Genomic DNA, 26,425 nt, shown 5'->3' with positions numbered 1-26,425 from the left:
GTGACTCAGATTGGGTGGCTGACTTGAACACCAAGAGATTTATTACTGGTTATGTGGTATTCTTAGGTGATAACCCGATTTCATGGCAATCCAAGAAACAAGCATCTGTTTCTAGGAGTTCTACGGAGGTAGAATATAGCTGACGTATCTTGGAATTGTTTGTTACTTAAAGATCTTCATGAAGTTTTGGTGTCTCATCTACTTATTCATTGTGACAACCCACATGTTATTCCATTGAGCTTGAATCTTGTTCAACATTCTCGGATTAAGCATTTAGAAACTGATGTACATTTTGTTCGAAAGCGTTGACACTTATCACATGAGCGAGATATTCTAATGGCATCTTAGTGGAGTGTTGGCCAGTAATATCCTTGGCGAAAAGCCTTGTGTGCTAGAGATCAAGATCCAGCATGATCTCCGCAGACTCCTTCATGTATTTCTCGAAGGACAATTTTCGCCTCTGCGGGCGTAAGGCATCTTAGGTATGGTAGGTTAAAACCCCGCTTGTAGAGTTGGTCATTAATGATCAAGTAATGGGTAGCCTTGTATCGAATCTACTTAGCTTAGACTTTGTCATTTGGAAGGGTGCCATGAGTAAATAATCTATAAATCGGGGTAATCCAACTATCACCCTGTTATAAGTTGCACACTTCCGCAGCCATGGTGCTTGGTGCTGCCAACAATTCGACCTGAATTTTTCTCCCAATCTTGTCGTCAAGCGATCCAAAGCATCTGCATGACTATTTACCGCTCGAGGAATTTGGACGATCTGGTAGTCTTGAGCAACAATTGTGTTTGTGCCAGATATACTGCCATGGAGCTATCCTTAGCGTCAAAGTTGTTAGTGACCTGGTTAACCACCAATTGGGAGTCATTAAAGATATCAAATTGTTTAACCCCAAGGTGTTTGGCCAAACGTAAGCCTGCTAGGAGGGCTTCATATTCGGCCTCATTGTTCGACGCCTTGAATTTGAAACGAAGAGCATACTCCATCGCCACTTTGTCAGGGGTTGTAAGGACTAGTCCTGCTCTACAACCCTGTTGGTTGGACGAGCCATCAACATATAGACTCCATGATAGGGCTGTTGGTTCTATTTTCTGAGCTTCCGAGGGTAATGAAACCACTTTTTTAGGCGTAGACACAATGTCAACATGATATGTGAAGTTGGCGATGAAGTCTGCCACTGCTTGGCCCTTCTCAGCTGGCTTTGGTTGGTAAGATGACACGCTCCGACCCTGATATTCCTCGAATACCAGGATAGACACGTGCTAGCCGACACACGAGGGTGACGAAAGCCATTAATTGATACAAAAGCTAAGAATAAGAAATAAATAAGGGTTATGAATTTAAAATACAATGAATTAATAATTTAGGAACGTGTTCAGAGCATACAACTAACTAGAGTTCTAAAAGAATTAATATAAAATTGAATAAATAAAAGGATGTGGGTCCTACACCGAGATGACTCGAATATGCCAATGCGAAAGCGCTGACGTCGGGATCATATGCCTCGATTCTAAATCCTGAAAGGAGGTGCAAAACAAGGGTGAGAGGACCAAGTTCATATATATACATAATACAAAAACAGTTATGAACATACTAACCTCCATGTTTATATATAATGAAAACTATTAACATAATAAGTGATAGGTTTTTTGAAACTCTAGCATGCCATAAAACATCTCGACAGGTATAACGCGGAAAAACATCTTATAAATCATCGCGTGTATCATCTCGTAGGTCATCTCGTAAACGTGGTGTGCTGCTAGTAAGATCACTGAATAATAATATAACTCTCGGCCCTATGCCAACACTGTGGTTTCTGTGCCCATAGCCAGAGATTACCAACTCCCGGCCCAATGACTTTTCCGTGTCCCTCAGCCCGTAGTTAGGGATTATTTCTCCCGACCTATCTGCCAACACCAGATCCTCGCCCCAGATGGCATAGTGTCCACTAGGTACGCATAAATAGTTACGCCTCTAAAAAATAACCACTTCATAGTATAAAGTCATCCATCGTCTATACCATAAAGAGGGGTTTCTAAAACATGTTCTAGCATCCTATCATCATCCATCATATAGTCTACCAGTTCATGATTTTTATAGAAAATAAGATATATTAAAATATAGCTCAATATAGGCTAACAATTAATTCCTCACAAAAAACACGAGATGAAAATCAACATATTCAATAAACATGCTTAACATAAAATCAAAACATAAACTCGTAAGGCATGCTATTCATTTATGCAATTGAACTATAAAATCATGTAATTTTAGAAGGGATCCACTCACAGTACTTCGCCGTCGAAAAGTCATGCAGTTAGCGAAGACAGAAACGCCATTATAATTGCCCCTAAGCACATAAAGAGTCCAATAAATAAAACTATATAATGGCAATTGAATTAGGGAAAACGGACATTGGAAACGGATTCAGAACGTCGAATTACCCTAAGAAGGGTCCTGGATAAATTTCGTAAAATGTCAACAGAATATCCTTAGAATACTCCAAAGAATATTTCCTGGCAGAATATTCCACATAAAGGGTTTGGGTTTAGCTAATTAGGTGGGCTAGGTTTAGAGGAGAGGGCTTAGGGCCCTGGTTAAAAAGGCCCAGATGCCTTAAGCCTAAGGGTTTTGGGTTTCTAGATAAAAAGGCTTAGGGCCTTAGCTAATTTGGCCCAAAGGCCTTTAACTTACAAAAATTAAAAAAATAAATAATAAAATTGAAATGGGTTTTGGGTTGGGCTCGACAGGAAAGGCCCAAAGGCCTTAGGTTGGTGGGTTGCCGATTCAAAAGGGAGGAGAAGGCCGGATTTCGGCCGGAAAATTCCTAAGCTCCTATGGAGCTCAAAACTCAACCAAAACATGTCATTGAATATACCAAATTGAAGCCCCAAAGGTAAGGAATCGAAATATACCCTTGGTTCCCGTCATCGTGGCCGGAGTTGGCTGGAAAATGGCCTAGAAGGCACGGGTTCGCAGAGAAAACTAGGCTTTCCGCTAGAATTTCTGGGCAACGTTTAAATATTAATAACTTTGTCAATACTCAACAAAATCAAGTGAAACAAAAACAAAAGTTATAGTTCTCGAAGAGACGAAGAGAATGGTACCTGGAATAATGTCTAAATCACCGTGGTTTGTCCGGAAAATTCCTCGAAAGCCACAGAGGTCGCCGGAAACTAGGTAAGATTCAAATGAGTATAACTTCTTCAATACTCAACGAAATCGGGTGAAACAAAAAGGAAAGTTGTAGTACTTAGCGTTACAAAGAGATTGATACCTTGCCTGCTAGCCAACTTACTGTGATTTGGACAAAAACTACCTCGAAAGTGGCAGTCTGCGTCGAAGCTCGTGTACGGAGCTTCATGGTTCGACTTCCAAGATGCCAAGACTATGGTTGAGTTCGTAGCGACGAGATAAAGACGATGGTGATGCTTGTTGGTAAGAAAAGCCCTCGGAGGGGTTGAGATAGAGAGAGCAAAGAGAGTCTAAGGGAGAGTGAGGGAGAGTGAGGGAGAAGTGAGAAAGAGGAAGACTTTTCAGAAAAATAAAAGAAAAAAGAAAGGGAACCGGGGGACAAAACAGGGGGTGGGCCCCTTGGGCACACCATTTAAGATCTAAAAACCATTTTAAAAGCAAGATAAACTCAAACTTAGTGAAAATACAATTTAAATTAAAGGTGGGTGTAACATAGAAGATGTCAAACTCACCCAATGTTATCGCCCATTTTATCATTTGCCCAGAAGTGTCAGGACTTTGGAGTATCTGTCTAAGAGGATGATTGGTAAGCACGATGATGGAGTGTGCTTGGAAGTAAGGGCGAAGTTTTCGAGCAGACATGACCAATGCTAGAGCTAATTTCTCAATGTTGGAATATCGTGTCTCTGCATCTTGTAAGGCTTTGCTAGCATAGTAAACAGGCCGTTCGACATTACCATCATTTCGAATGATAATGGAACTTACTACTGAAGCCGATACCGACAAATAGATAATGAGAATGTCACCAACCTCAGTTTTGGAGAGCAGATGGGCTTTACTCATATAGTCTTTGAGGTTCTTGAATGCCTCAGCACATTTATCAGTCCATGTAATGTACTTCTTACTTCCCTTAAGTGCTTTGAAAAAGGGAGCACATCTATCTGTGGCCTTAGAGATGAACCTAATTAAGACTGCCACCTTGCCAGTAAGGTTCTGGATGTCTTTTGAAGTTACTGGTTCCTTCATGTCGAGGATTGCTTTGATCTTCTCAGGATTAGCCTCAATGCCTCGTTGGCTTATCATGAAGCCTAAGAATTTACCAGAGCCTACACCGAAAGCACATTTGTTGGGATTCAACCTTATTCGATACCTCTTCAGAATGGTGAAAGTTTCAGATAGGTTAGCGATGTGTTGGTCAGCATGTTTGCTCATCATCAACGTAAGCTTCCATGCTCTTTCCAATCTGTTCGGTGAACATTGAATTGACTAATCTCTGATAAGTCGCTCCTGCATTCTTTAGGCCGAAGGGCATGACTTTATAGCAATATAGTCCCCTGTCAGTAGTGAAGGCTATGTGTTCTTGGTCCTGAAGGTTCATGATGATTTGGTTGTATCCTAAGTAAGCATCCATGAAGCTCAGGAGTTCACACCCTACCGCAGAGTCAATAAGTTTGTCAATGAGAGGAAGAGGAAAGCTATCATTCGGGCATCATTTGTTTAAGTCAGTGTAGTCGACACACATTTTCCACAAGACCTTTTGGAGCATGAGACTTTCTTTGGTCGGATTTTTCTTAACAAGGACCACATTTGCTACCCATGTTGGGTAATTGACTTCGCGGACGAAGCCTATGCCTTTGAGTTTTTCAACTTCTGCCTTCATTGTTTCGTATAGTTCAGCGTCATAAGATTTTCGCTTCTGTCTCACTGGCTTGGTCTTGGGGTCAATACTCAAGCAATGACATATGATATCGAGAGAGATGCCTGGCATGTCCTCGTATGACCAGGCGAAGACCTTAGTGTTCTCTTGCAAAAAAGAGATCCATGCCAACCGAATGGGTGGTGACAAGGTGGTACCGATCTTCACTATGCGATCTGGATAATCTTTTGATAAAGAAACCTTCTCCAGCTCTTCAGCGGGTTGTGCTTGCTGGGTGAAAGAGTCATCTCGAGGATCTTCGGGTTAACTGTTACCACCGTGACGATCCAAGTTGGCTTCGTCCGGGCTGGTCTTTATGACTTGGTCATGTATAAAAAAGGTTTCCTTGGGCACATGCAGGTGTTGTTACTTGACCGAAGTGTTGTAACATAACCATGCACTAAGTTGATCTCCTCTGATGTAACCATTGCCATAGGGGGTTGAAAATTTCATCAACAACATATGTGTGGATACCGTGGCCTTGAGATCATTGATGCTTGTGTGTCCGAAGATGACATTGTATGCCGTTAGGCAATTAACCACCAGGAAGTTAGTGGTAATATTACCTGTGTAAGGGCCTGTACCAATTGTGAAAGGTAAATGTATACTTCCCAAAGGTTGCACGATATCACCAAAGAAGCTTATCAGATGGGAAATTGAGCGATCGAGCAAGTGTTCAGCTACATTAAATGCCCTGAAAGCTTCAGCAAACATGATATTGACCGAAGCCCCCGTGTCTACCAGGATTCGTCGTACTTCAAAGTTGGTTATGTGAGCTTCCACGATCAGTGGGTCGTTATGAGGGTAGATGATACCTCTTTCTTCCTCAGGGTAGAAACATATTGGATCCCAGTTAGACTTTTGATACTTACCTCCCATGATGTCTTCCACGTAAAACACTTGGTGACCAGACTTTAAAGCTCGTTGACTATTTTTCATGGCCCTGTTGGAAGATTTAAATATGGGTGTGCCACCACTTATGGAATATATCACATTCACTTGACGTTGGTTACGGTTACCTCTTGGAGGATGAATGAGGAATTGATCAATTTTTCCTTCACGTGCCAAAGCTTCAATATGATCACGAAGGGTGATACACTTCTCGCCGTCATGACTGTTATGCTCGTGGTAACAGCAAAACGTGCCCGTGTTCTTTGTGGGCTTGTAATCCGGGTGCCTCGGCTTTAGCTTCGGTATCAGGTGTGTTATGCTGGGGTAAATGGCCACGCATGTGGCGTTCAAAGGTGTGTATGCCTCATACCTCGGGGTAGGGGCTGTCCTGACACGTTCTTGACCCACTGTGTTAACTGCCTGGGGTCAGGGATTATCATGGTGATACCCTTGGTTATCGCAGTAGTGTCCCTTACTCCTTTTACTAAAATAAGACTGGTGAGGATGGAAATCTTTCATTTTGCCCTGAGATTGATATGTCTGTTGACTTGGAAAAGTATTAAGTAAGGCAAGGGGAGGCACCGCTGCCGTTTGGAAGGTCGAAGTCTTCTCATTTGGTTGGATCTAGCTTCCACTCCCTACTTGCTGATAAGGGGTGGCTGTGGGGGTTTCCCTTGATATGTCCTTGCCTCGGCGGATGCATGGTTGTAAGCCTGTGCCATCACCTCAGAGTAAGTCTTCCAAGTGTTGGCATTGATCATGTACTTAAAGAAACAATCACGTAGGCCTGCCGTGAAGGCCTTAAGGGCGGTCTTGTCATCTGCCTCAGCGCAGTGAGAATACTCATGGCTGAAACAACCGGCATACTCTCGTAGTGACTCGTCTGGCTTTTGGAGGATAATGTACAAGTCATCTGCAGAATGCAAACGATCAGTCTGGAAGATGTGTTGAGAGACAAACAGTTTCCTCAGTTCCTCAAATGAGTCTACTGTCTCAGGTGGAAGACGACAATACCAGTTTAGAGCTTCGCTAGAGAGGGTGGAGGGGAAGAGAAGACATCGCTTTTCATCGGTGTGCATCCGATATGCCATGGTGGACTCAAATAGGTTAAAGTGTTCAATTGGGTCCTCCATTCTAGTATAGAGTTATAAACCAAGCTTTTGTTTTGTCTTCGCTTGAAAGGGGTGTCAAGGATCATTCTTGTGAGAGGGCTAGGCCTGGGTTGGTTCCAATCAGGTATCTCGCCTTGACGTTCGACCTTCAACTTGTTTACTTCCTCAAGGAGCTGTAGGACAAGGGGGTCCTGAGTGGAGTCATGTACCACTGGGATTTTCTTTCGTAAGTCTCCATCGCCTCTTGAAAGTAGGAAAGTTTGAGCAAGGGCGTGTGATTTTTCCTTGGACTCGCTGTATTGACTTATAGGGCGAGTCTGTCGGAATACCTCAGAGTCCCTTGTACCTTCATGTTCCTCTGGGACCTGTTGTTCATTCCCTAGATTGGCAGCTGGCCTAGGTCGTGGGAGGGGACCGAGTCTTTCAGAAACCCTTGGGTCATTAATCTTCGAGCATATGTGGAGGGGATTCTCTCGACGTTGCTTTAGGAAGTCTTGGCAGTCACAATAAACGGCTTTCGATCATTCTAACCCTTATGCAAGGAGGTGTCTTCCTCCACTTCTCCTGCTTCGAGTCGAAGCAGCTGGGTTGAGAGAAGTCTCATGTTGATCAATGTTTTAATGATTAGCTCACTCCTCATCAATGATACCCATGACGAAGGAAGGTGACCCTCAATGTTAAGGGCACCCAGATGATGGTTGATGTCTACAGGGGCAACGAGCTCGCGTGTTTGAGTACGCCTAGTTTCGTGGAGCGTCTCAAAGAGCTTCTCATACTGCTCTTGGAGGACCTCATTCTTCATTGCTATCTTGTTGTTCTGAGCTTCTAGCTCATCGACTTTAGCTTGAAGAGCAACCTTCTTTCCTTCATTCTTTTGTTGCTTCACACTAGGTGCAAAAGGGGTGTTATTCTGTATGTTGTGGCTTCCTTCGCTCCCTATGTTGGAGAGGGATGCCTGGTCAAAAGAGAGTGTACGAATGGTGGAAACTAGCTTGACAAAGCTGAAGAGAGTGGGAATAAGTGTCGTCCCACAGACGGCGCCAAATGTTGATGCATAAAATCAGCGAGGACTTTGGTACAACAGAAAATATTAAGTTTATGACCTTCGCTAGATTGCTCCGGTCATTAGTGTGGATAAGTATGTAAATGGACAAGGACATGAGAGCAAACACCAGATGTACATGGTTCATCCAGATTGGCTACATCCACGGAGTAGAGGAGTTCTCATTAATTGTGAAGGGTTTACACAAGTACATAGGTTCAAGCTCTCCTTTAGTGAGTACTAGTGAATGATTTAGTACAAATGACATTAGGAAATATTGTGAGAAAATGATCTCTATTTATAGAAGAGAGTTTCTAGTTTCATTCTGACATTGACACGTGTCGTGCTGTGATTGGCTTCTGATGTTGACACGTATCACGCTATAATTGGCTTCTGATGTCGACACGTGTCGCGCTGTGATTGGCCTCCTGGTTAGAGGAAAACTCTTCTGGATCCTTGACGGTATAACGTTGACTGGTGCTCAGTAGTTTCGAGATTGGTCAAGTATGGTACAAACAGTATTAAATTATAACTTTCATACCCCCACACGGTGAATATTTAAAACTTTCAACATTGATTATTTTATTCATTAAATAAATATCACACGCATTTCCTATCCTAGAAATAAAGAATATTTATATTATTGATTTGATATGAAAGTTTTGGAGGCTACTGCCTAGAGGGTGACTTTTTGAGTTTTGCCTTTAACGATGAACATGCGGTTGTCAAATGTCAATTTCAATTTTCATACAAGCGGGAGCTAATGTTAAAGAGATTAAAAATTTTAATTATATTTTGTAGTATAATATAATATTAAAAAGAAATTCGATCAATGACCACATCATATTGTGTATGTAATATGGTTTAAAATTTTAATTTCCTAACAATTATTCAGCTATAAATTCCAGTTTCTAATAATCCAAAACTTTTAGTTTCCTAAAGGCTAGAATTCTAGAACAAAAAGCCACACATTTTTCCAGAAGGCCAATCGTCTACAAAGACATATGGAGGGACAAAGTCAAACATTTCTTTTTACTCTCCAAGTCTATCGATTCTTCTCATCAATTAGTAAGTTCTTGACCATTTTATGCTTATCCTTGATCAAGTTTGTTTGTATATTGTTTGAATTGTGAGAGTTCATAAGTGAAATTTCAATTAGGTATCTCTTCTTTTTAAGTATAAGTTGTTATGAACAAAATTGATGATATGTGTTTTATCTCTACTGCAGTTGCAACTTTAAATGTTTTTTTAATTAAATCTAGTTAAAACTTGATTTATGCAAGTTATAACTTTATTACATCTACTTATTACTTTTAAGTTTACTATTATATAATTTTATATAGACAGCTAAAAAGCTCAGCATTTGATTTTGTTGTAACAAATTTAGCTTTGCCCTCCCCCCAAATGACTGTGGACTCCGCCGCTGAAAGGCTAACAACAATATCACATCCAGATTTCACACAGCGCGGGTCAGCCAGAAGCCTTGCCGTCCAATCCTGTGTCTATAAGAATGGGTTGTTTTTTCAACTTCTTTGGTCACCGACCCTTATTTTTCTTTTCTTTTCTTTTTGTTGTAATAAGCTTCAGAAAACACCAGCTGTCCTAGATCATGTCTTCTGTAAAAACCAACTAAAAAGGTCACAAAAAACGTAGCCAGAAGGTTGTCTGCGACTTCCATCAAACCCTCACGCTAAAACGACAGCTTTTCCACCACATATGCGGCTGGTGGAATTGCTCTTTTTATTATTTGTTTCACAAACGACATGCAAACCAACCCTGACAACCTACGTGTCAACCACATACTTGTCTGAAACGGCACCATTGCATTCAACACCGCCCCTAATTAAACAGCAACAGATTTATAGAAATATTCTTGGCCACCTTTCCCTCCCAACCATCCACTGACTCTCCTCCCTTCCAATCTCTCTTTATATTCCCACATCAAAAACCTACATTTACTATTTTTTTTGGTCCTTTTTCTCTTTTTTGAGCTGATTTATTGATCTGCGTTGTCGCTGCCGCACAGCCGCCGCCACCACCAACACCAGTTAGGCGACGAGACACCACGTAAATAATATTATGGCGCGTGGTCTCCTCGCTTGCTTTGGATCAAAAGGAGGATCCCGCACGTCCCATGAAAAGCCTGCTGCGGGGGCAACAGCGCATGTCTCCGCTGAGGAGCAGCAGCGGAGTGGGCCGGTGCTGGTGGAGTTGTTCTCGTCGCAGGGCTGCAGCACCTCGCCGGTGGCAGAGCTGCTGGTGTCGAGGCTTGGGAGAGGGGATTTTGATGGGACGGACCTGCCTCCTGTGGTGGTGCTGGCGTTCCACGTGGACTACTGGGACTACATGGGCTGGAAGGACCCATATGGGTCGAGCCAGTGGACTGTACGGCAGAAGGCCTATGTCGAGGCCTTGGGTCTGGACACCATGTTCACCCCCCAGATTGTGCTTCAAGGTAGGGCCCAATGTGTTGGCAATGATGAGAGTGCCTTGCTAACCTCGATCAAGGATGCACCTAGATATCCTGCACCCGCATTCCAGGTTCGCATTTCTCATCTGTTCTCGTTATTGTTTTTGTAAATTTTTAAAGGAATAGCATTCTAAAAATCTTATTCTATACTTCAAGCTTTCTATATTTGAAAAGAAAAATATAATTGTGAGGAGTGTAGAATGTGATTTTTGAAGTGCCAATAACACTTTTCACTGATTGCACTCTAAATTTTTATTTCGTATTCTAAATTTTTTATAATTAAAAAAATTATATTCGTAAAGAAGGTTAATGAAATTTTTAGAACACTAATAAATATATTTTTGTATATTTAAAAATAAGCAGTATTTTATATTAATTTAGATGATAGGAAGAGAGGGAATTTGAATTTGAGATGGAGAGGTTAAAGAAGAAAGGAAGGAAAAATTAATAACGTGAGATGCAATGATGAATGTTGTCAAGTCAAATGCATAACACGCTTTTTATTACAATTATATTTGCAAGTGCTTACATTTATTCTATGATTGTCACCCTAATTATTTAATCTAGATTCGTTGTATTAGTCTTAAAACTTGGTATGATCAAAGGTCTATCACTACCTTTATCTTTATTTAATCATATTTTAACCTTAAGGCATGACTGCGATACTTATCTCGTTCCAAAGTGGGAATAGTTTAGAGGAATTATTACATGACATGTACACCCCATCAACCTTCTGGTACACCTAAAATGCAATGTCAACTTTGACACTTCCCAAATGGCGGATGATAACTTTCAGTGTCAAACTTTTGTAGAAAGCTAAAGACTAAAGTAGATTAAGTAATTATGTCTTTTAAAAGCCTATATTTTCTTATATAAGATGTTATGTTGTAACTTTGAATCTGAATTATTTTATGATACATATTATGTCCTGTGTTCTCAAAATTTCCGCCTAGCGCCGCCTAAGCGTTAGGCGGTTGGCTACCATCCCGATTAATGTATAGGTATTTGAAAATTAAGAAATGACGCCTAGACCTACTGAGACACCCGTCTAAACCGCCTAGGCACTCGCCTAGTCAGCCTAGACCCGCCTCGGTTGTGACTCACTTAGATATAAAATAGATAACTTTTATTTTGCATTTTAGTTTTTCAATAAATTGTAAGAGACTTGTTGAATACTTAAAAGGAACACACATTATATACTTGTTATCCATGTTTTCATTATGTTCTAATAGCTCATAATATATATGTCATTCCATTTTGTAGTTTATGATGAAGTCATATATATTTTAAGTATAAACAGACATTTATTTACATGAAATATAAATTAAATCCACCTAGTCCACCTAGGCGCCCGCCTAGATCCCGCCTAACCGCCTAGGTGCCAAGTCCCAGCCCGCCGTCTGACTAACGCCTAGCGTCTTTTAGAACCTTCATTATGTCATGTCTGAAACGTTACGTTGTTAAATTTTGAATCTAATCTATGTATTTAAACAAGAGGTCACGTAATTATCCGCAAGTCTAAACTAAGATTTGGACATTAAAAAATGTTGCCATTAGAAGGATTTTGGTTATTAGAGTAAATTCATCTCTTGTGGCTAGTCACACTTGGCTAATGTCGTTCACAAAATTAAGGCTATGTTCGATAACTATTTCATTTTTGTTTTCACTTTTCTGAAAATTGAATTTTGTTTGGTAAGTAGTTTCAAATTAAAAAAAAATGAAAATTACTGAAAACTGAAATCTACTTTCTTGAGTTTTCACTTTTTGGTTTTCAATTGCATATATGAAAATTAAGAATAGTTACTAAATAGTGAAGGATAATTACTAGCAACTTGGTTTTGTTATGGATGAACAGGCAACATTCCAAAGGCCATCGCCGGACTCCATGCAAGTATCCCTAACAGGGTCATTGAGGTCAAAGGTGGACAACTACGGTGTCAATGTGATGGTGGCGCTGTACGAGAACGGGCTGATCACCGACTGCCCCAAGGGAGAGAACCAAGGACGTGTCCTGTCCAACGACTTCGTCGTCCGACGACTCGAAAAGCTCTGCACTGTCAAAGACATTGCTGCAAAGAAGACCATTTCCGGAACCATCAACTTCTCCTTGTGGGAAGGTTTCAATCCAGCCAAATGTAGCATGGCCCTCTTCGTTCAGAACCCTTCCCATCAAATTTTTGGTTTGCAGAACTTTCAGCTGCCGGACAACTGATACGGAGGGCAATTATATACAGGATGTGTTCATAGTAGGGTTACTCATTTTTTTTCTTTTCTTTCAGTTTGTGTTTTTCCTTTCTTGTTTCTGCGATTTGATATTTAGAAGATGGGAGAGAAATCTGCATTCACGATTATAAATATTCTTTTCGGATTTTCGAATTTAATTCTTTGAATCACAACTTACCGGTTTGAAAGATGATGATGGACAATCTACAAGCTGAACATTCAAACCCATAAAATTTCTTATTGTACATATGAGAAGTAGGTCAATAGGTCAGTTGGCCACGGCATCCACCTTCTACCACCGATGTTCAAATCCTCGAATCCTCATCCACGTAGATTAAGATAGTTTAAAATATCACCTTGTCAAAGAACGAGAATTCAAATTTCCAAGAACACTAGGGTACCTCAACATTGAAAATATACAAGCACAAGCACACTGATTGCTATAGAGTTGTTCACTTATTTTCATCCTAAAACAAAACCAATTATCTACAAAAGGGCAGCTCAACCCGGAGCCATCTACTTTCCATAGTAGTTCACAATACCTACTTCCTCACACTATGATAACCTCCCCACCATTTATCCGAAAACTGATGAGCAAAAGAAGCTCCCTTCCAATCCAAAGGCACTTACAGAAAAAGGTAATCACAGTTTTTACACCGAATCCACTGCTTCAACCTGTTGCCGGGCCAAGTATTTCTCCCTTCGCTCCTTCTGAAAAAAAAAAAAAAAAAAAACCAAAATGTTATGCATAAACACATAAGACTAAACGTTTAGCCCATTGTACTACGGATCAGATGTTATATTGGTGAAATTCATACCCATTCGTCTATTACAAGGCCTTCCCCAACATCCCGAGGAGGGTCTGAGTCTGCAGGAGGCTTCTTACGCACTTCAAGTGCAGCCTCAGCTTCAGCCAACTGTCTGTTCACCTTTTCCAGAGCCTATAAACCACAATGTCAAATGCTGGAAAGAAGGTATTCTCTACGAGATGGAAACACAAATCCCATTAAATAAGTCACAGTAACTTACAGGACTAGGGTGCTCTGCATTCAAAAATACAACCCGCAAAATTCGCTCAACAGTCACTTGATCCTTTTGTTCATCAAACTGGATGAAAAGAACAGGTCAGTTAAACAAAACTAAGGTCATCAATTGTATGATCCAATTCTATTGGATGACCCCGATGGACATCATCAACTGTATGATCTTAAAAGCAACAAAACACTAAAACTGACGATAATAATTTCCGACCAAAGAACACAAATGTAAGCAAGCTACAAAATCAAATTCCACAAAAGCTGAATAAGGGTAGCATAAGCATAATATGAACAACTGGAAACTAGCACTCGATTATCCTGTCAATGTAGGCATAAAATACAAAACGTGCTATGACGATGAGCAGTAAGTCGGCGAAAGAGAACTATATTACCAGCTCAGGCGCATATTCGATTCCTGCGTTCACCTTGAGGCTCATAATCTTGAACTTAACCTTGGTCTTCTGATCCAATTGTTTCTCATTTTTCTCGGGTTGCTCCACAAACCTAAACACTGTCCATCGCCAAATCCATAGTCAATACAACAAACAACAACAAAGTCTTTTCCCACTAAGTGGGGTCGGCTATATGACAAATCCATAGTCAATAAAAAAACATAAAAGCAATGATTAAATCTAAAGTTAAAAATAAGTAAATAATCCACCAGTGGAGCATCCAAAACATAAACATTTGTTATTTGTAGCAACAGAGCAAGTGCAAGGCCATTACCGGTCGCAATTAGGCTTTCTCCCGGAGCAAGTATACCTCCGGGAGGACGCATAAAACAGCTTTTCGGGGCAGTAGTTTGAAACTAAAGGAGCCAAAACAAAACAATTCAACGGGTCAATGAAGCTACATACAAAAATTGATAAAAATCACATGGAAAAAATGAACAACAAAATAAATTTAAGTAACGCATGTAAATAAATGCAACATAACCCACATAAGAAATAAATAAATGCATTCTAAATTCTTGCTTAAAATACAAGTAATTATAACAACATAACTTTTAAGCTTGATGTCACAGAGGAATAAGAAAACACCTTAAAAGCTACATGTGACCTGCTACTGTTCTTCAATCGGATCGCACTTTTCACCTGTTTCCCAGGTTCATCTACAAAATTAAACCCACAAGAACATAATTCGTCAGCTACAGTAATAACTGCTTTTTCTAAAAGCACTTTATAACCAATGCAGGTACAGTAAGCGAAAAGTCAAAGCTTCAAACCCAATTGACCAAAATGGCAAAAGTCAGCGAGGGCGTTCAAATGAGAAACGGCGACATACAAGGGAAGTAGAGTTTGTTGGCGGGGTCGAGCCGGAGTCGGCGGCGAGGAGGGAGAAGCGATCTCGCGACGGAGGACACCGTTTTGGGGTTGGATTTGAATCCGTAGCCGTGGAGTTTCTGCGTGGAAGAGGAAGAAGAAGACGACGTTTGGCCTCCCGACTGCCAGAAGGGGCAGAGGGTGAAGAGCTTCGTGTCGGAGGCCGACTTGTGCCGCTGGTGGTGGTAGCTGTCGACGATGGCCATGCTTTCTTCACCGGAAACCGATACCTGGCATCCAATTAGACAGCCTGTGATTGAAGTCGCGTGTTTTCGTCCGTCGGTTAGAAATCTCTCTCTGTAGAATCGCCGGGAGCTCCTCTCTCTGAGACTCTCAGTGCATCTGTGATTTTAGAGTGGAATTCTGCCAGGGCGTGAGACATAAATCGGATGGGAGGAAATGATCTGCTGCCACGCATTCCAGTTAATTCGCCTGCACACGCCACGTGTAGTTGTTTTATTAGCGGTTCCAGGGGTCGCTTTCTTGACATTAAGCTACGTGTCGTATTGGCCTTTGAACCCGCCACGTGTCTATTTATCTGACCGCGATGATATTTTAGGGGCTTCGTAACTGCCGTGCTTAAAACGATAAATCGTTCCGCCGTGACGACGACGACGACATAGAGAGAGAGAGAGAGAGAGAGAGAGAGAGAGAGAGAGTTGGTGGGTGGGGTTTGGGTAAATAATGTCGTTTCTGTCGCTGAATGGGACGCATCCGTTAATTGGCGTTTAGGTTATTTCTTGGGCATCAATTTCTCTAGTGTGGCAAATATTCCTCTCCCTTATTATACTTTGGATTTAAGTTATTTTAAGGTTAAGCTAGGATCTAAGAAATTTTTATGTTTTGTAGCGTTGATGTGTAACTAAGCAACATATTCAAACAATAAGTTATAGGAAATATAATTAGGTGTGAGATTTATTATTATTATTATTATTTTTTATTTTTTATTTAGAGGTCTTAAATTCTCATATTAGTAGGACTGATTACATTCTATAGGTGGGTAACGAATCACCTCAAAGCTCCAAGCAATACGAAAATTTTATTTCTTTTGATTTAAAGAGTGATATTAAGCAACTTAGTACTCTAGTCTAGTGATAATCTTCTCTAGTCTTCACCTATAAGTAAGAGTTGTTTGGTTCGATTTCGTCTTTCTCACCAAAGACAAACTCGAATCAAATTATCTTGATTATGTTTAGCCTACTCCCCTACGTACGTATTAGAAAAAGACAGAGATATCAAACTTTTTTGGTAATTTTATTTATTAGTACTTGCAAGCAAAGTAAATTAATAATTGTTGCATTTCACAAAACATTTGTAGAGATTTCTTAGAAGAAACCTTGTGAAGAAAACAAACGCTAAGTACTCACAAAAGAAAACAAACGTTAATAAAAATAAATAAATACTAAAATTTTGTGATTAACTAAAGAAGCTGCTCAAGCCACGAGGAGCAATTCATAATACAAGAGCCATTTTGCAAAATTTCATGTTTATGATTGGAATAATTGATTTTATAAATCTTCGTAAAAAATTAATGAAATATGAGATTGCTTAGTGTATAAAAACATACGAATGAAGTCGGTAAAAGTATAATGAACCGTCTATCCATTTGTTACATTTAATGACTTTTATTTGAATTCATTTTTTTACAAAGATAATCTTTACATAATAATTTAAAATATTAATAATTTTGATTTTAAACATAAAATTCTGTAAATCGATCATAAAGTGATTTAAAAATTGATCTCTCTTCAAGTAGCCAAACATGAAAGTTTGTTCGAATCTAAATGCTAATACAAGTTGTTTCCAAAAAAAAAAAAAAAAGGCTAATACAAGTTCCCACGGTAACGGGCAAACCAGTTGAGTCTTATCAACTTGAAGGAATTAATTAACGTAAGCGAAAAGGCAATGGGAATTATTAATTAATTGGGTTGAGGTGGGTATGGGTACTTAATGATGGTATGAAAATGGGGGAAATTAGGTGTGGATTTTTTAATTGCATTTACAAGATTAGTTGGCTAAGGTGTGCAGAGTATTTAGTGTGGTGGTTAGGAATTGATTAGGTGTATAATGACGCTTCTTTTCTAGGGCCTCATCGAACACTAGATCATGATCCAAATCCAACATTCTTCAAGCCTTGGATCTTAACCACACTAGATGAGCCCAAAAGCATAAACCGCCTTAAACTCGTACCCAACTTCAACACCAGTACTAAGGTTTAATGATATTTTTTTTCACGTTTACTCTTATAAATAGTAAAGGCCTTGCATAGTTTTAGGATGGGTCCATAGAAAAATAAATTTATAAAAAGTAAAAGAAGGGTGTTTTTAGAACTTTATTAAATTGTTTTAGGTGTCCAGAAACGGAACTTGGATGTACATAGAACCACTAAATACCTGCTAGCATATGCCCCATACTTTGTGTTTGAAAATGATTATAATTTTAATTTTAAAATGGGAAGGAGAAAGGGAGAAAAAATGGAATATGAATTAGAGAGATGAGTTTTCTTTTTTATATTTTACTTTTTTTTAAATTAGAGGATGTTAGGATCACCCTTAGGTAAGATTTTGGAAAAAAAAAAAAACTGTAAAATTTAGTTTGAGTGAATTAACTTTACTGCCCATGATTTTATTTTGTGGTAGAAGACAAAATTATATTTTTACCTCTTCTGATTGACAAATAGAGTTTATTAATGTAGTTTAGATTAATAAACCCGGACCTAAACTTCAAGTTCTGAACCATGGATCTCGAAGACTGGTGGGTTGCCTTCGGGCCTTCCTCTTTAGTCCTTGCAAACTTGCAACTTGAGTTCAAACACCTTCTGTTCTTGTAAATTAGTGTTGAATATTGTTTGTAATAAAATAATTTATTAAATAAATCATATATCTCAAATCCCAAATCATGGGCTCAATCTCCATGGTACCACAACAAGAAAAAGGAAGCACTCTTTCCATAACGAGAAGATAAATATTATGCGATTCCAACAAGAAAAATTGTGCACATAATTTAATTTATAAGGATATAAGATCTTCTAGTTAGAACTGAAGAAGGGACACATAATTTAATCTTATAAGGATATAAGATCTCCTAGTTAGAACTGAAGAAGGGACACTAATTGTGCAAGGGGATTCTTCTCTTCAATAATTCAATGAGCAAATTGAATAAGTAAGATTAAAATACATACAAGTCTTACTATTAGAAGTTGATGAAAAGGAGATTTTTTTTTTATGTCTCAAGAAAACTTATTACATATATCATTTTACGTTTATAATTTAAGTAAAGAAAAATACATGGTGTTATAATTTAGGTGAAATAATATCACGCCGTTACCACTTAGTACTACAGTCTAGTGATATTCCTCTTTACTGGTAAGTGAGAGGTCTTAGATTTGATTCTCGCCCAAAGTGAAATTGAACCACATTATTACTAACCCATTATGAGGCTTAGCCCACCCCTCTACCTCCTTAATGTAGATAATATTATTTGTTAAACAAAAAATAAAAATAACACCACGGGAGAGTCCTTCATAAAAAGAAGGAGGCCTCGTGACTTATATACATCAACTAAAAAATATACCAGAATTTGTAAAATAGTTCTTGTTTATATTTATACATATCATCTCTTCCACAAACTGTTTGCAAGTTATAGGCCTAGCCACCATTTCTATCACAACAAAATTTTTAAAGGAATTTGCCGCAAATATCTATCCCCTCATCATCTTAACAGAAAATGATACAAGGATGATCTAATTTTTAGTTGGGTCCCCAGCAGATTAAGTGAATAAGATTTTCAACCTTCTCTCTTCTTCTCTTATCCTCAAGGGCCATCGTATTTGGCGGACTAGCAGCCCTAGCAGCAGTAATATTGCGCCAACCGGTTTTGGCCTCATTGGCAGCAGCTGATGAGTGATCTGCCGTAGCCGAAGCATCCATCTTGCGCTGCATGGACTTCAACGCCATCTCAAACTTGCACGCCTGCCTTTCACCTCCCATCTTTCTCTCTCTCTCTCTCTCTCTCTCTCTCTCTCTCTCTCTTCTTCTTCTTTTCCTAATTTTATCAAAATCGCAGAGCAGAAAGAAAAAAAAAATATAAAGATATGATTGTTTTTGTAAGGTGGGAAGATTGATCACTCAACAAATAAAGGGAGTATGATTTTTTTTTCTTGTTGCTGAGAAAAGCATGTCAACGTGTATGTATGTATATATGGGGAAGAACTCTGAGTGGGATTGTTGAAAACTGTGACTGAATTGGAAATCCAGGTTTATGTAGCTCCCAGATTTGTGGTGCTGGTTTTCTAAATCAGCTGCTATTCTCTGGTTTTTATAATGTTTTAACACGTGGTTTAGAAAACAACCTTATCATTAAGTATCTCTAGTTTAATTAGAACCAGGATCCTCTCCTGAGCAATTCTCTAGGGATCCCGCAATCTTGTCCATTCATCGTATATCGTGCAGTCATAAATCATTTAAAATTTAAATTTTAAAATTCAAATATGAATAGTATTTAACAAAAACTGACCGCACGATATAAAATGAACGAACAAGATTGCGAGATCCTTAAAATTCCTAGAGAATTGCTCAGGAGAGGATACTGGTTCGTTTAATTAGGCAATCGCCTATTGACATCAGACTCGATGAAAGCTTTTTGACGTTTAAGAAATACTCCAAAAAAAATGCCGTCCTCTATTATTTATAAATAAACTAGGAATAAGTGTAAGATGCATGACGTTGTGGTTCGGTTTAATTTCGAAACATTTTGGTTCGATTTGGATTTAAGCCGGTTTGGATAGATTTAAATTGAAACCACACACTTCAATCATGAAAGATAAAGGTTTGACAAGAAAATATCATGAAAGATAAAGGCTCAGCTCAAGTTGGTTTTATTTATGCATCAAACTAATAGCTTAATCAATCCATTAACTGATCAATTTGGCGTGATTGGTTTCCTTACATAAGGAATTCCTTAATATATATTAAAGAAAACTTCTTAAACTTCTTACATGTATATCTACGCTAAGACAAGATAAGATAGATTACTTACTATGACGGAGTTCATTCTCAACGAAGCATTACCAAAGTTTTTTTTTTAATCCTTTTTTAATCTAGCTACCAAATCGTAATTGAGTCACAATTATTTTTTGGCAACAAATTTTGTTAAATGTGGGACGCATGCTTAATAATAACTCTTGGATTGAATAAATCGAATGAAGATTGAAAGACATAAAAAATATTACTATGCAGGAAACATTACCCTTCAATGAAATTTATAAGGATTTAAAGTTCATAATTCTTGCTTTATAAGGATTTTACCCAAATATCCTAAGGAATACATGCTAAAACCTCTAAAGTTCTCAAATGATCGATATTAATTTTTTTTTTCAAGATATACCGATATCAAAATATTAAACCGAAAGTGTGACTAACATGTAATTACAATTACATTTGTCACCAAAACAATGACCAATCACTCGATAGGCTAGTTCATTGACATGTGTTAGGATGATATTTTACACATATTTTGTACCCTTCTTGTTTATTATGTAGTCATGATCATGTATTAAATTGTTGAGTTTATTGCACTTTGGGTATGTTTTGTAGGAACAAGGTTTTGAGAACAACAGATGAGATTAAACGCTTAAATACAAGAAAACTTGACGATTGCCAAGTTAGACTGTGGTATTGTTTTGGGCTGGAAAAATAAGAGACAAATTAGGAAGTTGGACTGGTCAAAGCTTTAATTAGTTGGCCCATTGGAATGGACTTATGCAAGATAGTCCAAGGATGCTGCGGCAAAAATAAAAGAAGAGGTAGGGGATTTTAAAGAAGGGCAGACTAGTGGAAAATATAAAAGGGGGAGAACGTAGCGCCGCAAGAAAAAAGAGGAGAATAGAGAGTAGAATCAGGGTGTGCCGCGAAGAGAGAAGGTCACAGATTTCCTGGGCGTATACGCACACGAATACAAAATTGGAGTTTTGGGTTTCTTTTATAGGAAAACTAATGAAAAGGGCTTGAAAACTTTGAGTTTTAATGATAAGGACAAAATAAAGGGTAAAGTGAATAGTACCAGGATTGACTTTTTAGTGTAAAAATATGGTTTTTCGTTAAAGTGAACAGTACCGGGTGCTTTTCGTTAAAGTTCCCTTCTTTTATTTCATTGAATTCATCCATGTTTGTCATTAGTTTAATCATGAACTAAGTCCTTTTGCTAGGACTAGGTTGTACTCTTATCATGAACATATAATTCTTGTTATTTCATATTAATCTCAGTTATTTTCCATGTTGAGTAATTGTTATTGTGCTTTGTCGTTATCAAATAACTGGCCATTATTTGTGTGAAGAACTAAATTGTGAATGACATGTTGAATTTAGTAGATTGCTTCTCATAACAATTACCATGAATTACATAATTGAGTAAACATACTGGTTATGATTTGTGTAGCTTTGTGCAATTATCCATTAGCGTAAAGGGTTTCAATTATCAATATATGTTGCTAGACATAGCATGGGTAGATAGTTAGAAACACAATTAGTATATTCTTACAAAAAATATTGACGAATCAAGGGATAGTTGCTAGCAACATGAGAATAATTTGATGTTAATATGAATAACGAGATTAGATAGGATTGAGAATGAGGAACCTGATGTCCTAGTGCTTCCATATATTAATCTTTTACAATTCATTCACTTTTACTTTGTGTTCGATTAATTGTTATTTTTACCTTCGTTTTGTTTCTTTGCATATTTGAATTTGTCAACGTAATCCTTCTTTTATTTAAGTTTAGTTTGAAGTCAATCTCAATAGTAAATATAGGTTAATTTGATCTTTGTTTGAACGTCACTCTACTTATCACTATATTACTTGGACGATATTGAAGGATTATTTTGTGAAAAACATGTTCATTTGAGCAACATCAATAGCATGCAATTAACAAATTTAAAGGCGGAATCATGCTTGTATGCACTCAAAAACAAAACATTACCCATGAAATTCAAAGCCTAATATATTGGTGAACCTTGACTCAATTTAAAACAACATTTGTTAGTTGAGAAATTATACCTTTGTAGATTCCTCTTTGCATAAGCAAAGGCTAATCACCCAAAGAGAGGGCCTTCATTCCTTGCATCTTAGATCTATGGATTTGGATGGATGAAATGGTTCTCCAAGTTCCCAAAATTGAGAACCTCTAAGTCTCTTCACCAAGGTTAGATTGGAGAAGAAATGAGTGACCTTGGTGTAGTAGGATTGCTAGCTAAACCCTCCAAGGAGGCCGGCCACTTTAGAGAGAAATGAGAGCTTATGTTATCATCATTTCCCCAAAAGAAAACCCTAAATGAATTTTGGCTATAAAGTCATATTTATACCTTAATTCATTGGAGTGGCAAACTTGTAAATAAGTTCAAAACTCACTCCATCTCTAAATGGCCGGCCTTAGGGTATTATTGGGCTAATTGGGCATTTGTGAATCATTATTCATTAAGTTGTCATACAACTTAAGTCAATGGGCTTGACGTTCGAAGCCCATTGGGCCTTAAAGTCTAAAACTATCCCGAGGTCTTTAACGAACTTATTCGTTTGATTAATTAACATATTAATTAATCCTTGCCATAAATAATTAAACCATTTAATTATTCTTACTCATCTCCATTGTTTCTTCAATCTCCACCTTACACGGTGTACGATCCATTAGGTTCTTTTTAGCGAGGCAGTGGACGATTAAAACCATTTCAAATCGATTGTGAATTGAAACTTACTTTCAATTCTCCCTTTAGTGATTATACACGTTTAGGGCTTCCACAAACCATGAGTGACACCTAGCAGCATATCATGGTTACCCAAGCTAATCAGAAGAGGTGGAGAACCTATTCAGTTTAGGATTACAAATGCAATACGGTCTTTCTCTAATACAATACTCTTGACCACATTGTTTGGTTTGATAGTTTATTCATGTCTACTATCCAATGTGATTCGTGTGCTTATATGATTACCTTGAATGTGATTTGGAACGACTTCCTAAATCTCATTCATACTCTGGCCAGAGATTCTTAATCATATCATAGAGTATTTTCCCCCAAACGGTTTGAAGGTTAGAGATCCCTTGTTGCGCATTCACTTGCCTCCATGGCTAAGTGGCTTAACCCCGACGATGCCGTGGACACCCGCGGATGGGGTGACTTTGACATAATCAAAGATCAAGTACCTAACCACAAGACAACTATGATGCCTCAAGTCAAAGGACTACTTTGCATTATCCCAACCATGAGTTCTCATGTGACATGAATATGAGAACTCTTCGTTGATCGTGTTCAATGAACTCATTCTCTATTGAGCACTTACGTACTTGTCTTGATGTCACACACACCAATGACTCGAGACTAGTCACTCTCCCTGAGAGAAGACACAACACGTACTGATCTTAACGGACTGTCAATGCCCAATTGGCAATCCTATGATCAGAAACGTTTAGGATGTGTCTACGAAAGAATGGTCTCATGAATCTAACTTCTTTAGATCGCATTCTCCCAATCACATATTCCTTGGACTTATCGTTTAAGCGTATAACATTTATATGAGACGGCTCAAACAATAATCTTTGCCCTTGATATTAAACTAGATTAGTTTAACATGTGAAATGTCCGTAAAGTATCATCATATAATTGGTTTTAGGGCACATTTCCAACAGATATTGTACACTTGCAATTATCAACAATAACATGTCACAAAAACAAATTTCGCCTCCACCATGATATGTCTTGTGTAACCCTTAACTATGACATATATTTAGTTTGCAATTAACAATAAGGTCAAAAATGTTTTCATTTGGCACCTAAAAAAGTAGGGGTAATATGTGACATTCATTTTTTCCCCGACAGATAGATGTTATTTTATAAATGTAGTACTTACGAACAATTACTTAAAAAAGAAAAAGAAACATTAAATAGAGACACTTACAAATATTCAATAAAATTCAATGATTATGATATAGTCTAAAATTCTCAAGGAAACTCGATCATAAAAAGATATTAACCTAAATTCGTTTAATCTTTTATGAAGAGTAATATTACGAGTACTAGCTATTTTCCCATGCCGTTACACCCACTATCTTACAGAAAATAAATCTTACATGGGTCCTACATGATAACATAATCTCATGAATCCCACATCATAGAAAAAAAAAATTGGCATATCTATTATTGTTGGAATAAAAAGTAACCAATAGAAGGGGGCATTTCCTTAATATTCAAATGTCTACTTAGATTTTGTTTGCAGTGGACACTAAATTCAAGAGAAATGTGAATTAAGTGGCATTAGATTTTCACAGTTTACACTTATCATTGGTTCTTTAAACCAATACAAATGAACCCAGAAGGGAAAATATATATGTAAGTAATACGTACATGTGTCAATGGGACTCCAACAACTCAAATACATAACTTTTTTCAATGATTCATCCGGCTCATTTTTACTTCTCATCATCTTATTGGACATAGCAGAGATGCTTGAACAGGAAGTAGTCTTTTAGATTGAACATAGGATCTCGTATTTCTTCTATTTCTTTTTCTTTCAGTTGAAAGGTTAGCTTAAGTTCTGGTAATAAGTGGGTCTAGCTGGGAGATAAAGTAGGTTTGTTTGGTGTAAAGAGAGGTGTGTGTACGTACACGGATTTATATAAGGTGTGAGGCAACCTGGATTTGGGATATATATTGAAATACAAGCGGCGGTTCCACCGGGTTTTTGGAGAAACAGCCCCCAGGTTGGGACGGGTTTGCGTAGTGACCAGCCCAACTAAGCATATGATAGCGACATCACTCCTTTCTTACGACTAGCACCTTTGTTTTCCTTTTCGTTTTTGTGAATAAGAAATCCAAACGCCATTGTCTTCTGAGCTGTGGTCTCAACAGTTTGTTTTCCGCTTGTGCGCACGAAACAATCAGCCGTTTGTGGGTTGTGAGACATACTTCCGTCAACTGTTAATAGTCACACACGTAATGTGGTAATATTTCTTATGTGTTTTGTGTATCACATTGACAATCAATCAACTGCTAACACTTGCACACGCACATTTTTCATATATTCTTTTTACCTCTTGAGGAAAAAAAAAACTTGTGTGAAACTTTCCTTATTATTGGACTTTACTGAGTGACATTACAATTCAATCAAAACTCACAACATGACAAGTCTTAAATTTAATCTTTTATGATTTTTATATTTTAAACTCTCATAATTACTTTTCCTACTAATTAATATACAACATGATATTATTTTTTTTCCTCTGTTTATTTTTTCAGTTATGAGCAACATTTCATTGCCCAGGACGTCGCATATATTCTCAAATAATAAACATAAATAAATTTGCTGATATATTTTATATAGATCCTTTGATGAGAGTGCAGCATTGAACAGTAAGAAGAATGCCGAACGGCACCTTTAAACTTTCATGTTAGTTTAAAATGGAAATTTTTTATTTAAATTAGAGGAATTGGGGTTTTTATTTTAGAGGTGAAAATCCCTTAGATATAAATTTTAATGGAGGTTGCGTGCACATAAGAAAAGTCAAGCAGATCTAGCAGAGAAAAAACAAACTAACAACGCCTGCAAAATCACAGAGTGGGGACAAAGATGGTAGATAAAATTTGGGGAAAATTTTTTATTGTCTTAATTTGTTTTTCCATATTCTTATGAAGAAGGGAAAGATACATTGTGTGGAAGAAGACGGTAGAAAAAATTTGGGAAGAAAATTTTAATGTCTGAATATTTTCCCCCATATTCTTATGAAGAAAGGAAAAGCACAGAGTGGGGTAGAAGATGGTAGAGAAAATTTAGGAAGGAAAATGAGAGAGAGAAGTGGAAAAAAAAATGAACCATTAGATAATCTCATATTGTATAGAGTAAATTAGTAGGAAAATTAATTATTAGAGTTTCAAATATAAAAATTATAAAAGATTATATTTAAAAATTGTCATGTGGCGAGTTTAGATTGAATTGTAGTGTCACTCAACAAAATTTAGAGATAAGCAAAGTCCCACACAAATTTTTGTCCCTTTTACAGAATTGTAAACCATAACTTATAAATTAATTAATCATAATCTCTAACTCAAACATCAAATCCAAGAGTAGCGGAAATTTCGTTGTAAAATCTGGAAAACATACAATATGCATGTTAACATCAGAAAGTGACCAAAAAATAAACAATATTCACCACAATAAGTTAAACTGGTGTGGTCTATTTTATCTGACAAGGTTAAAGAGGGCCGGCAGCAAGGAGAAGAGAGAGAGATATATGTGTTTGTAGAATTATAGGGGAATGTGTGTTGTTATCCCTCATACATTGTGCTTTTATTTATAGTAGTAAAAGGAGAGAAGATATTCCTTCATCCCCAAGGAATACAAGATACAATAGGAAATGATAACTAGAATCAAATCAAATCAAATCT

General features: G+C 37.8%; 2 protein-coding genes across 2 annotated transcripts; one reads left to right on the top strand and one right to left on the bottom strand.

The window, feature by feature from the left end:
- The first annotated feature begins 9,812 nt into the window (after positions 1-9,812).
- LOC126589762 (uncharacterized) lies at positions 9,813-12,794 on the top strand. Its single transcript, XM_050255153.1, has 2 exons — positions 9,813-10,484; positions 12,269-12,794. The coding sequence occupies exons 1-2, from the start codon at positions 10,023-10,025 to the stop codon at positions 12,623-12,625; spliced, it is 819 nt and encodes a 272-aa protein (XP_050111110.1). The 5' UTR covers positions 9,813-10,022; the 3' UTR covers positions 12,626-12,794.
- A 222-nt stretch (positions 12,795-13,016) lies between these two features.
- LOC126589763 (vesicle-associated protein 4-1-like) lies at positions 13,017-15,365 on the bottom strand. The gene is made up of 7 exons (XM_050255154.1): positions 14,958-15,365; positions 14,714-14,784; positions 14,400-14,481; positions 14,066-14,184; positions 13,666-13,743; positions 13,455-13,577; positions 13,017-13,347 (listed from the first exon to the last, which is right to left on the bottom strand). Exons 1-7 carry the CDS (start codon positions 15,199-15,201, stop codon positions 13,288-13,290), a joined length of 777 nt encoding a protein of 258 aa, XP_050111111.1. The 5' UTR covers positions 15,202-15,365; the 3' UTR covers positions 13,017-13,287.
- Between the last annotated feature and the right edge of the window lie 11,060 nt (positions 15,366-26,425).

Source organism: Malus sylvestris, chromosome 11, assembly GCF_916048215.2.
Source record: "Malus sylvestris chromosome 11, drMalSylv7.2, whole genome shotgun sequence".
In the NCBI taxonomy this organism is placed as follows: domain Eukaryota; kingdom Viridiplantae; phylum Streptophyta; class Magnoliopsida; order Rosales; family Rosaceae; genus Malus; species Malus sylvestris.
The sequence above is the reverse complement of the archived record's forward strand: the minus strand, read 5'-3'. Positions and strand labels throughout refer to the sequence as shown.

Bases quoted from the DNA above. Each gene is read 5' to 3' on its own strand.
- LOC126589762 (XM_050255153.1), top strand. From the start codon at position 10,023: ATGGCGCGTGGTCTCCTCGCTTGCTTTGGATCAAAAGGAGGATCCCGC. The intron at 10,485-12,268 runs GTTCGCATTTCT...ATGGATGAACAG, and splicing joins ATCCTGCACCCGCATTCCAG to GCAACATTCCAAAGGCCATC.
- LOC126589763 (XM_050255154.1), bottom strand. From the start codon at position 15,201: ATGGCCATCGTCGACAGCTACCACCACCAGCGGCACAAGTCGGCCTCC. The intron at 14,785-14,957 runs GTATGTCGCCGT...TTAATTTTGTAG, and splicing joins CAACAAACTCTACTTCCCTT to ATGAACCTGGGAAACAGGTG. The intron at 13,348-13,454 runs GTATGAATTTCA...TTTTTTTTTCAG, and splicing joins GCCTTGTAATAGACGAATGG to AAGGAGCGAAGGGAGAAATA.